Source organism: Aulonocara sp. 'chitande type north' Nkhata Bay, linkage group LG11 (assembly GCF_057382095.1).
Source record: "Aulonocara sp. 'chitande type north' Nkhata Bay isolate Kocher_YH1m ecotype deep benthic linkage group LG11, A_spYH_male_GT1.1, whole genome shotgun sequence".
In the NCBI taxonomy this organism is placed as follows: domain Eukaryota; kingdom Metazoa; phylum Chordata; class Actinopteri; order Cichliformes; family Cichlidae; genus Aulonocara; species Aulonocara sp. 'chitande type north' Nkhata Bay.
Window position 1 is genome coordinate 23,889,995 of NC_141354.1, and position 12,596 is coordinate 23,902,590.

Consider the following 12,596-nt stretch of genomic DNA (forward strand, 5'->3'; position numbering starts at 1 on the left):
ACATTTAGGTCCTTATCCTCCAACTGTCTGCCTCAAAAGGGCCAAGCATTACGGGAAGAGCACAGTTACTGACAAATCAATAACTGATGTAAACGTACTAACTATTGGCTGCTGCCATTTTAAATGCAGCCATAGTTAAATGTGAAAGTGGAGATCTCCATGAGAGAAGAATGAAAACAAGCGGATTTTTTTTTGATAGAAACAGATGAAAATAAATGACCAAAAACCGATTAAATACTATGTAAAGTACAACTTGTAGCACTAGTATGCAATTTCCCTAACCCTAATCTATTTATGTAGATGATAATAAAATAGCCCAAATGACGAACAAAAGAGAGTCGAAAACGGATAGATAGATTAGATTGGGACGGTCGACACTTGTGATGAGCGGCATCGCTGGAAAAAACAACGCGCTGGTCTCGCGTTAAAAAACGAGATGTGCCCGTTCTATCATGGGTTGGAAACCCCGTTCCACCCTCTTCCCTTGGCTGTCCATAAGCAAGGTAACGCCGCATTTTTCACTCCTCGCTTATTTAGCAATAAATGTATTCAAAATTCAAACAATTGTTCTTCAAACGTGGTCTGTTAAAGTATAAAGTACTTTACAGTGGTTAGGCTTTACACGAGGTATTTTGACGTATTAATACGTTTTTGCGAGAATTTTGTTTGAATGTTGCGCTCATATCATATCTGCTAGTAATGGCTGCCCCCATGCTACCTCGTTGAGGCCTGCTCAACTGGCTAGTTGTACTGATTTCATTTTGTGTTCTGTGCTATAATATATGAATATTCATATTACGAGAAGTGATATCGTGTATCGGTTGGGCAGATATTTCTTTATTTGTCGATTTTTAGGTCGTAAGGATAACAATTGAAAACGAAGTGTGGTTGAGTGTATGGTCAGTTAGCGCACATGAAGCTAAAACACCGGGTGAAACGTGCAATTTCGCCAAGAGTCGTACACATGTATCCTGTCCAATTTGTCTTGCTGCATAGCATTATTTAGTATTTGTTTTCTTGATGCATTTTAATAATTAACCTAAGCTCCGTATTCTTTGAAGCTAATTGGGATTGATGTTTAAGAGTTCTCCTGGTTTGAGGCGGTGAGCAGCGAAATCTTAGAGCAATTATGAGAGATGCTTGTCTGGTGTGTTGCTTTTTTTGGTAGATAAACGTTAGTTTGTGTGTATTTATTCATATTTTAATCGCATTCAGATGCCAGGTGTCACAGTGAAAGACGTTAACCAGCAGGAGTTTGTCCGTGCCCTGGCGGCCTTCCTGAAGAAGTGAGTTTTATTTTCTCCTCTACATATTCAAAGCTTGTTAATATATTTTATATAGTATGCTCCACTGAGCAGCTTTACTTTTCATTGAACATATTTTTAATCAAATTTTGTGACGCTGTTTAACTTAACAGATGCTAATGGCCCACTCGAATAAATTATTGATATAGTCCTCTGATGTACTTCATACTGATGTACCTTTTCTGTTACCAGGTCAGGAAAACTGAAGGTGCCTGACTGGGTGGACCTTGTCAAGCTGGGTAAGCACAAGGAGCTGGCCCCCAGTGATGAGAACTGGTTCTACATCAGAGCTGGTAAGTCTTGCAAGTTTTTTTTTTTTTTTTGTTTTTAATTACTAAGGTTTTCAGAAGTTCTCCTGAGACTTATTACAGCTTCAGGCTTGTATTACCACAAGACATTTCCATTTACATGTTTAAATGGTGCTTTGAGATGGGACAATTTTACATGCAAATGTGCTTATAATTAGTAAAAGGTTTTTGAATGCAACAGACTACACATACTGATCATTTTAAATTCTTTCCAAATTTATAACCATTGACACAGTAAGCCCACTTTATCAAAAACTTAATATTCACATTGTACAATGCTTAGTGTTTCAGGTTCTAAATATTATATGACAACACTGTCATCTCTCATGCTTCCGCAGCATCCACTGTTCGCCACCTTTACCTCCGTGGTGGTGCAGGTGTTGGCTCCATGACCAAGATCTATGGCAGTCGCAAGAGGAACGGCGTGTGCCCTGCCCACTACAGTGTTGGATCAAAGAATGTGGCTCGCAAGGTGCTGCAGGCTCTTGAGTTGCTCAAGATGATTGAGAAGGATCCCAATGGGTAAGTTCTTACTGTTTTTATTGGTTGGAACTTAAAAGCGTTTTTTTTTTTTTTTTTTTTTCTTCATACACTTCAGCCCCAGACCTTTTTAAATATTAGACACAGAAAGCTGTGAATGCAAAAACGCTGTCTGATAGACTTACCCGTACGTGTGATGTCTGAATATATGTGACACAAGGAATCCTTTGGTGAGCAAGTCACCATAATATGGCCTGCCTCCTGGTTGCCCTACCAAGAAAGCATGGTATGGGGCATCTCTTCCTTCATGTGTGGAAATCACCTAACGTTTAGAGCCAGTCAAGAAAGCTGATTGCATGTATAAGTTGGCATGTGCATGATGCTTAGAGATGGGTGAAATAATTGACTCACTGAGGAATAGTTTTTATATTTTATACATCTGATTTTATTTGCAAATTGTAATCAGCTATAGATATCGAGTCGTAAGGCTAACAGTGCCCGTGTCAGTCATCTTTTTTCTGTTGTGTCCAGAAGGGGTTTCAAGAGCACTCACATTCAGTTAGAGTGAGTGTAAGTGTAGCTTGAACTGTCAAAGCTTTAAAATGCATGCGTCTCTAGTTGTCCATTATACGTATGTTTACTTGGAGTTGCTTGGTAGCCTAAGTGTTAAGTTCTGCAATGCTATTGATGAAGCGTGTCCCCTTAATGCTGTGCAGTAAGGTTTGGTTGGAATGGAGCATGCTGACCAACCTTGAGTGAACTGCTTTAGTTGATAACTCCCACCCCAGCACCATTATCCAGTATTACACTACATCTGTTCAAATATTGAAAATGTTGACTCGGTATTAACTTAATTTGGTCCATCCATCCATCCATCTTCATCCGCTTTATCCGAGACCGCGTCGCGGGGGCAGCAGCCTAAGCAAAGAGGCCCAGACCTCCCTCTCCCCAGCCACCTCCTCCTCCAGCTTATCCGGGGGAACACCAAGGCGTTCCCAGGCCAGCCGAGAGATATAATCTCTCCAGTGTGTCCTGGGTCTGCCCCGGGGCCTCCTCCCGGTGGGACATGCCTGGAACACCTCACCCAGGAGGCATCCTTGTCGGATGCCCGAACCACCTCAGCTGGCTCCTTTCGATGTGGAGCAGCAGCTGCTCTACTCTGAGCCCCTCCCGGATGGCCGAACTTCTCACCCTATCTCTAAGGGAGAGGCCAGCCACCCTTCGGAGGAAGCTCATTTCTGCCGCTTGTATCCGCGATCTCGTTCTTTCGGTCACTACCCACAGCTCGTGGCCATAGGTGAGGGTAGGGACGTAGATCGACCGGTAAATTGAGAGCTTTGCTTTTACACTCAGCTCCCTCTTCACCACGACGGACCGGTGCAGCGTCCGCATTACTGCAGCTGCAGCCCCAATCCGTCTGTCGATCTCCGGCTCCCTTCTCCCATCACTCGCGAACAAGACCCCGAGATACTTGAACTCCTCCACTTGGGGCAGGAACTCATCCCCGACCCGGAGTGGGCACTCCACCCTTTTCCAGCTAATTTGGTCATTAAACATTTTTAAATTCTCTACAATTGTTTCTTGTTTTTAGTCACAGTACATTACTTGAACTCCACAGTACAGTTTCATAATGTGTATTTCCACTAAAAACTTGGTCTTTAGTTGGGGATATTAAAAAGATATTAATTTGTAACTCTGCATACCAATATTAGTGGACATCATGGTAAATGGACTTACAAAGCTGTACGCCACCTTTAATTGATTATTCGTAGCACTCATTCACACAATCATACAGACTTTTTATTTATTTGCTTTGTAACCATCGCGGATACTTGCACACTGCGATGGATGCCTTTGAGGATAACTCGGGGCTCAGTAGTTTGCCTAAGTATACTTTGGCACATGGCTAGAGGAGTCAGATGACCAACGCTACCAGATGAGTCATGGCTCTCCACACAAAACCTCAGTGCACACACAGTAAGCAATTGGATGCAGCATTGGAGTATGAAGCTTAAATCCCCCAAGTAGCATACTTTTGCACAGCTTTCTATTGCTGATAAAACATGGAGATGCCAGCTAACTGACAGTTGATATTTTGATACTTGGTGAGCTCAAGAAAATGCCACAATATTGTTTTGAATTGATTTTTTTTCTTGTTTTATTTTATGGGAAACATGGGCACAGTGGTACACACCTACGCCAATGCCTCTACGCATGCTCTTACTCATTCTTGCAGAACTTAGTAACAGTGTCTCAGCTTTCTGTTTATTGCATTTGCTGATGTGAAATGGGCCAGCTTATGTGATGTGGATAACTGAAATCTGTAAATGCATAAGGTAGAAATCATTTTTTTGAGACTGCAGTAAAGATTTAATCACTCTGTAACAACAGGGCTAATTGATTGGCTTGGGATAGAAGTGAGCAAGAAAATTAAGTTCTGTGGAGAAAAATTGTTCAGTGGCTTCTTCACTGTAATGCTGTGGTTAGTGTGGCATAAACTCATTATTGTATTGTTAAGCATTTTTCTAGCGGTGAATGGTATTCTGTTGTATCAGCTAATTTCTGCTTTTTCTTGCTTTTTCAAAATCAGTGGTCGCAGACTGACTTCCCAGGGAACCAGAGATCTGGACAGAATTGCTGGCCAGGTGAGAAACTCATTTGGTGATTTTTTTTTTTAATTTTATTTTATTTTTTAAAAACACACCAAACTGTCTAAATGCTAAGAAGTTTGCATACACTTAACAATAACTCAACTGATTAAATGATCCTAATAAAACTTTATTCAGAGATGGCGTCGTGGTCTTTACCTTCTTATACGGTACAGTGGAGGCTTGACATATTCAAGGGGTCTAAAACCTATGCAAACTGAAAATCATTAGGTCTGCACAAAACCTAGAGACGGGCATAAATGGGTTGTAGCTAAATATTCTGAGGACAATTAAGTATCTAAAATGGACAAATTAATTTGCTAATGTTAAGTAATATTAATGCTCTTGGTTACAATGTCCAGTGCAGCATTTCCCCTCAATAAATTAAGACCATACACATAGATTGGGAGATGGACTAATGGTCCTTAATGATCTCAGATGATATAATTTGCACTGTATCTGTCACTAGTCAGTACACCAATTATTGTGTTTGATGTTTTAACATGACAACCTGTCTGCTGTTAAACACCATGACCATGTCTCCCTTTCTCTGCTACCTTTTTGCTGTTTTGTTAAACTGTTCAACTCAGTTGTATGCGTTGTATCAGGCATTCAATTGTTTTTATTTATTTAATTTTTTTTTTTACGATACATGTAGTGTTTTTTGGCTTGAATGTGTATCAAATTGTCATCTTCCAGCTGGATGAAATCATTTACTAAATATATTCAGGTGCTCTGCAACATTAAGTGGCAGCAGCTAGTGAGAGTATTGCTAAAATGCTGCAGTTATTATAGGTATTCGACTTGATGTTTTCAGTTTAAGAAGATCCTGCTGAACTCCTGATGGCTTTTTGTTTTTTGTATGTCCACACTTTTGTGCAGAAGCTACAGCTTTGCAGGCTGTTTTGTTGTAGCTGTTTTCTGTCACCTGGGGGCAGTGTCACAACCCATGGGTCTTTGGGCAACTCTCTTGTGCTGCTGTTGGTTCGGCAGCAAACCGTAGAGAAGGGCAGTTGTAATGTATAAAGAGTTAAAATGAAACTGAGTCAAGAACCAGTGTCCACTTTCATAGTCACCTTCTGCTGTTATCCTCCTTTTTTGATTTTTCACATATATATATTTGTGGTATGGCTTTTCCGTTTTCTGCTCCAACTCTCAACCAGTCAGCACTTGCCTTACTCAGAGGATTATCCATTTTGAGGCCCATGCTATTGGGCTTTAGCAGTATGGCAGGTATTTTTCAAATACCTGTGCAAATAGACATAAATGTAGTACTGTAAAATAGGCTTAACACAATGAAAGTAAGTATCATTAATGGTTGAGAATGTTTACACATAGTAAACCAAAGAAAACCATCTAAATTGAGATGGGTAGGTTTTGATTATTTGTAGAGACATTTGTGTAACATGCAAAAGAATCCCCAGTGTGAGACAAGGAGGGGAGACGCATCCCTTTGGGAGTTGATTCAGGAAGGAAATCCAAATCGACTATGCGAAGGTACCTATGGGTGACCACTTGTAAACAAAGGTGCAGCTATTTATAGAAGTAAGATTCTGCACTGTTGAGAAGAATTTCACTTAACCGTGTATTTTATAATGAAAGATGTCAACCGCGTGCAAGTCTGAAAATGGCGTTCCTAGTGAGCATACCCCTTTGAGACAACTTTGGTGTCTCTTGTAGGGAATGAGTCTCAGCTGCAAATGTAAAAAGCTGCAGCCACTGAAGTATAATCTGAAAGTGATCTGTAGGTACTGAAATCGGATGTAAAATGTTTGTCACAAAACACATTTTGATAGTAACCTGTGTTATGTACCAAGCTTCAATATTAAGCCTATGCTTAAAATCACATGGAATCTAACATGCTACGCTATATGTCAGCCAGCTCTAGTTCCAGCCTGATGGAATTGGTAGAAAAGAAGCGGACCACTATCAGGCTCCCCAGCTGTTAAATGTCATACGACCTCATGCTGGCCAGGCAAAGGTTGTTTCCTGTGACTGATTTTGTATGATGCTCTCTGTCATTTTATGTGACGTTCTGACAGACTCAGGGTGGTGCCTTGTGTGATCACCACAGAAATATCATCCTCTGCTTTGATGCGACACCTTGTCTGTTGTGGGAGTACATTGCCCCCATCACTTTGGCATGCAAGGTTTTTTTTTTTTTTGTTTTTTTTTTAAAGCACTTGTCCTTGGGCAAATTTTTCCCCTCTGCCAGCCAGTTGAGTTATGTTTCTTGTGTGGCACACTCCTGGAATTGTTTGTTAGCCTTCGCTAAAAAACAAATCACACTTGGGCCTTGTCAAAAATCAAGAGAGAGTCAGCAATGTTGTGATAATCCAAGGGTAAAAGGGGTAAACATGAGGAGGGAATTTCATGCTTGGCAAGTCCGCCGTATGGCACCAGTTTTCTCCTTGTTTATCCATGCTAATGAGCAGTATGCAGATGAGCAGACCTGGGCTGGGCCCTGCCTGCTGCACAAAAACTGGCAGGAAGCTTGTTGGTGTGGCTCCCTTACCACCTCTAGAATCTCTTGTGTGTGTTGTACTTTCTGATGACTTTTTATGTGAGAGGCTTTTCCCTGGCAAGTGAGGTTTCTGCCATGTATTATCAGACTATTCATGGTGGGTTTTGGCAGCAGCAGTAACAGTTTCTCTTCCAGACTGTGTTTGCTCTCAAGTCCCTGTGAAATTACATTTTTGATAGCATCTTGCTCCCTCAAGTTGTGGACTGACTATTAACGCAGTGGAGTGACATTTAAAAATAAATGAATTAAATGTGTGTTTTCATTTGATTGCTTTAGAATAAAATTAGTTTAAATAGTTGAGATCATCTTCTTCATCCATGGCAGCCTAATGAATTGATTAAATACCCCCCCACTAACACTGCTGATAATTTTATTCTGAATTGAAGGTGTGAGATTTTCATTTGATGCAGGATGTCACTCACTGGCTATATCTCATAATGTTTTCTCTCTCTTTTCTCCACAGGTTGCAGCTGCAAACAAGAAATCTGTTTAATAAATCTTTTTTGGAAAAGTCAAATTGTGTCTTGTGATTTTTGACTTGCATGAACAATTAGTTTGAACCCATTCAATCAGTGTCTTCAAGCTAATGAACTGGAATGAGTTTTATAGATGAACTGCTGATAAGCCCGTTTCCCTGAATATTATGAACCACGCTTTCTAAAAGAAGGGAAGTCTTTGTAGTAATTCATCCCTAGCTGATGTCTGGCACTCTGGTCTAAATGTCATTTTGTCTAAAGGGCAGTGAATGACCATTGGTCGTGGGCTCTGTTCACATCCTCATATCCTCTTGCTACTAAAAGCTTGATGACTGGGAACTGTTTCATCGGGCAGTTTGAAAAGGCTTCCGGGGAGCTGATCATCACTAAGCCAATGCAGCTTCTCATCACTGGCCAGACACTGCTGTCACATTGCCCCTTTTCCCATCCATATTAATCTTTTGTTTTTGCCACTTTGTTCATCTATCAGATGTGCTTTGTACAAATTGATCGCTGATACCATGACAACCGCTGGAAATGGTTCACTTAACAAAGGCAGATGATTACATTTCCATAAGGAACCTAGTTAACATTTCAGTTGTAAAGAATGATGTCATGGTTTAACAGCCTCATTCAGGGCCACAGTGCCATCTACAGATTAAAACCAAATTTAATAGGAATGCTTGACAATTTCAGCAGAATGGGGAAAATATCGGACATGTTTTTCATATGACTTCCACCCCAGACGCAAAACTTGGGAAAACTAACCATGAGGTATTTCCATGAAGGATACGTGATCTGTATTTTAAGTAAACAAATTCATGTATGCTTAACTTGATGTTTTAAAAGGCATATTGTCTCAATCCCCATCTAAAGCAGTTATGTAAGTGTGTGTATATATGAAAAATGTGGTATTCAAAATACATCTGCAGTTGAATGTTCCGTTGCATAAAAATGAAGGCAGACCAGCAGCATCCTGGGTCACATGCGTAATTTGTCAGTGACACTAAAATCCTGCAGAGGGTGCCAAAGTCAATAGAATCTGTCTATACATATAGTTTGAATTAATAGGCCATGAGGTGATTTTTATAAGTATTAAGTGTTAAGCATTAGTTATTTTCAAATAAATACAAAAACAGCCTCATTCACATCCAGAGGTGCAGTAATATAGTTACATTTCAGTATCCTATTAAATGTGAAATTGGTTTATTCGTTTTTAGTGTTCGTTATTTTCTGCAGCCACGAATTTCCCCAAAGTAATTAAACTAGAACATTATACAAAACTTCTCAAATGTTTATTACAACAGCTTCAGGATGTAATATTCAGGCAAGTAACTGAAAATCATCGCATCTGCATTTTAATTTTCATGCTTTAATCTCATTTCATGTCTCCACAAGGCTTGGGGCAACAAAAAATTACAAGCACAACCAAATGAAGAGTGCGTGGGTCGTTAGTCACGGTGCAGCGCAGTACACATCTATGTCCTCTTTTTGAGAATATAGATTTATTTCATGTCAATTATGTCTGTATTTAAAGGAGGAAAAAAATACTGCAGGCTTTGTGTGCTCGCACAGCCGAGCTCATGTACACAGCCTGCTGTGTGTGTTTGAGTGAGCTTATAGATGGCCCTGTGTTTGAAAGATAGCATGTTGTTGATCCATGGACAGTAAGCCTGCTGTGTTTGCCAGTCTATCATCCACTGTATCTGTGTGTACTGTCCACACTGTGCAGCACACACAAAGCATTGTGTGTCGCTCCATCCAACTGACTGTGTGTTTTTCTCATCTTTTCATAATGCCATTCATAATAAGCAGTCTCCATCAATTACTCAGTGCTTTTCTTGAGAAATATTAATCATTTCATACACCTATCCCACTGTCTCTGCCATCCCCTCCATCTCCCTGTCCCCTGTCCGCCCCCCTCCTTCCTGTTTTTATTTGACGACCAGCTGTTCCTGAACACCTGAACCCATCATCCCTTCCTCCCCTTTTCATGATCCTGCTTTTTGTTCTACCCTGCAATTTAGAAGATGGGAGAGGCTCAACATGTCCTTGAGTGGTAGAGAGAAATGTATGGAATCTATCCGAGGACATCTTATGTTTGTTCACTTGTTACTGTTCCTGTGTGTGCGTGCTTGTTCATGTATGTGTAGTTCCTGCAACCACATTTGGTGATGTGTGCCTCTCTCCCCAAACAATTTCAGCTGCCGTCAGTCAACTTGTTTGTGCAACAATTTTTCATTGTGTGCAGTGTCATTATCAGCAGTCTTCACTATGGCAATTACTGCTGTGGAACAATTACCACTTTAACAAATGCACAACCAAGTGGATTTTTGAGCCTTGTGTGTGTGTTTGTGTGGAGGTGGCTGCACCTACTTGCGCTCCCAATTCTTTGGCAGCTCGGCTTGATCACACTGAGAATGGATGCAGACCTGCCTCTCACCTCTGCGGGGTTGGAAACAGCCGATAACTAAGAAATGAATCCTCTGCACAAGTCTTTCCAAAATAGAACAGCTATCAGGAGAGCTCCTGCACATACACATGTACACACACATTGTCAGTGCACAGCTCTATGCCCTGTGGCATGTTTTCCCCAGAAGACAAGACATTCCTCTGAATTTTTCCCAGCATTCCTATCTCCTCCATAATAGTTTTCTTGGGAAAGTTGACCCAGATGCTACTGGATTGGTTAAGATAACAACTTTTTTCCATTTATCTCATAAACCACACAGATTGTTATGGAGTTAAAATTCACAGTGTCATGCAGGCTTTATATGCGTGTTTGAGGTTGTTTCACTTTCATTTATTTATTTTCTGGGAGCTGAGATATTCTTTCATTCTCGTTGCTTACATCTTGATGTTTTAATGCTGTGTTATTGATTTATTTATATCTTACTATAAATTCCACTGGTTAAAGAAGCACAGCAGGTTGGGTGCAGAGTGTGTTCATGTGCTGTGGTGAGGGTCAGGCCTCGTCTGCAAGAGCTTGTTTATAGAAATTAGTCTGAGGCCAAAAGGTCAGTGTTGTTTTGGTGAAGAGATGAGCTGCTGCCCTGTGTGTTACAAATCCGTGAGTAAGAAAACTCCTGAGCTATAAGAAGACTGGTTTACAAACTTATCTCCCAGTGGGCATGAGCGGCTGATTGATGGATGGCCCTGCTGTTTTGTTGTGTGTGCGTATGGAAGAAAGAATTAGTTTGACCTGGTTGACTTCCTGGGTAGTTTAAGGGTGGTATATAGAGCTACATCTGTCTACTGTATGTTGCTGTTCTTCTGTGGGCTGTCAGGTCTAATCCCTCATCCTCTGTTTGGCCTAAGAGCAGGTGGTATAAACACGCGACGCACTGCTCAGCCTGCCTGGCACCATGGGGCACTGTAGCTCTGCACCACAGCAGGTGTGTATATATGAGTGTGTGTGTGTGTAGGCGAAACACTAACCATGTGTCAGTGGAGTTTAGTGTGTGTCTCCTCAGCTTTTGAGTCTGAATCCCTTCCACCTGTCACAGAGGGTGGGGTGCAAAGGGAAGATGACGGGGTGCAGAACAGATGCTGTCTACAAAGCCAGCCGAACCGACTGAATTGCACAGTGTGCTCTCTGTACATGTGTGTATGCAGACCATATTATTTTCTAAGCTGTGCCCATGCTTGTGTGTGCTCACATTGAGATCAGAGCTTTCAAGTCATTCATACTTTGATGCTGCGGCCCTGCGCTTTCTTCAGCACAGAACAAAAGACTGACAGAGGGAGACAGCTAGACACCAGTGTGACACTGAACGGCTGTGGAGATAGTTGACACAGTGACAGACTGAGATAGGACGAAGTGTGTGTGTGTGTTTGGAGTCCTGTGCTTCATCATCCCTCTATCTCCCTCACTATCTTTCTAAGTGTAGCAGGGAGGGAAAAATCTCCAAAGAAATGCCAAGCAGAGGTGTCAAAAGTGACCAAACCATGTAAGAACCCAACCAACACTGCGGCTTCCACTAGCTTCTCAGGGCCAGTATCTAAAACTCCACAGCTCTCTCACACACAGCTCTGTAAGATATTTATTAATATCTTTTGAAAAATATGTCTGTGTGGAAATGTTTATTAGAATTTTGACATGCATAAGATGATATCTGAGATCCTCCTGATTGGCTGAGCTCCCACTGTACTTTTTTTTTTTTTTTTTGCCACATCTTACTTCATGCTGGTTTACTGTGAACATGAACACTAGACTGAAAAACAGTCTGAGTTTTCCAATGAAAATTATGGGGAGAAACATCCCAGCTGTGGCAAACTGTTAAAGATTATAAATGGGTATTAAATATCCAAATTATATAAAAGAAATAAAAATTATCAGTTGTAAACACAGCTCTTAAAATAATTTAAGAGTTGAGACTTTATCAAAGTCCATTTCTGGCTTCTCACCTTCATTCCTTCCTTTTTTCTCTCTTAATCATCACCCTTTCTCCTACTCCCTCTAAAGTCTTAACAAATCCTTCCAGCTACCTCTTCATTGCTCTAATGATCTTCCACTTTTTTTTTTATATTGTTTGGCTGTTTTCCCCTTCTGCTATCCTCTTTCCTCTTCTCCCTTTTATCCCTCAGTGCCATTAGCACCCCATTAGCCCTTCCCCCGGTGTTCCCCCTTCCCTATCAGGACTGAAAGCTCACCAGCTTTATGATTTGACATTGTGCCGTGCTTTACCTCTTCTTAAAAAAAAGGTTTGCTAAAAGTCTCTTCACCTCTTCAAAAGAAATGAATAAATAATCATGAAAAATAATTTTCAGTACATAACTTGAAACTGAATTGCAGTTTCTCAGAAGGGAATTCATGAAAGTGGCGAATGAAATTGCTTTAGCTGTTAAATGTACTT

At 40.8% G+C, this 12,596-nt stretch overlaps 1 protein-coding gene across 1 annotated transcript; it reads left to right on the forward strand.

The window, feature by feature from the left end:
- The first annotated feature begins 423 nt into the window (after nt 1-423).
- Nucleotides 424-7,781, forward strand: rps19 (ribosomal protein S19). Its single transcript, XM_086311227.1, has 6 exons — nt 424-503; nt 1,216-1,286; nt 1,497-1,597; nt 1,951-2,134; nt 4,683-4,737; nt 7,728-7,781. Exons 1-6 carry the CDS (start codon nt 453-455, stop codon nt 7,755-7,757), a joined length of 492 nt encoding a protein of 163 aa, XP_086167353.1. The 5' UTR covers nt 424-452; the 3' UTR covers nt 7,758-7,781.
- The last annotated feature ends 4,815 nt before the right edge of the window (nt 7,782-12,596 follow it).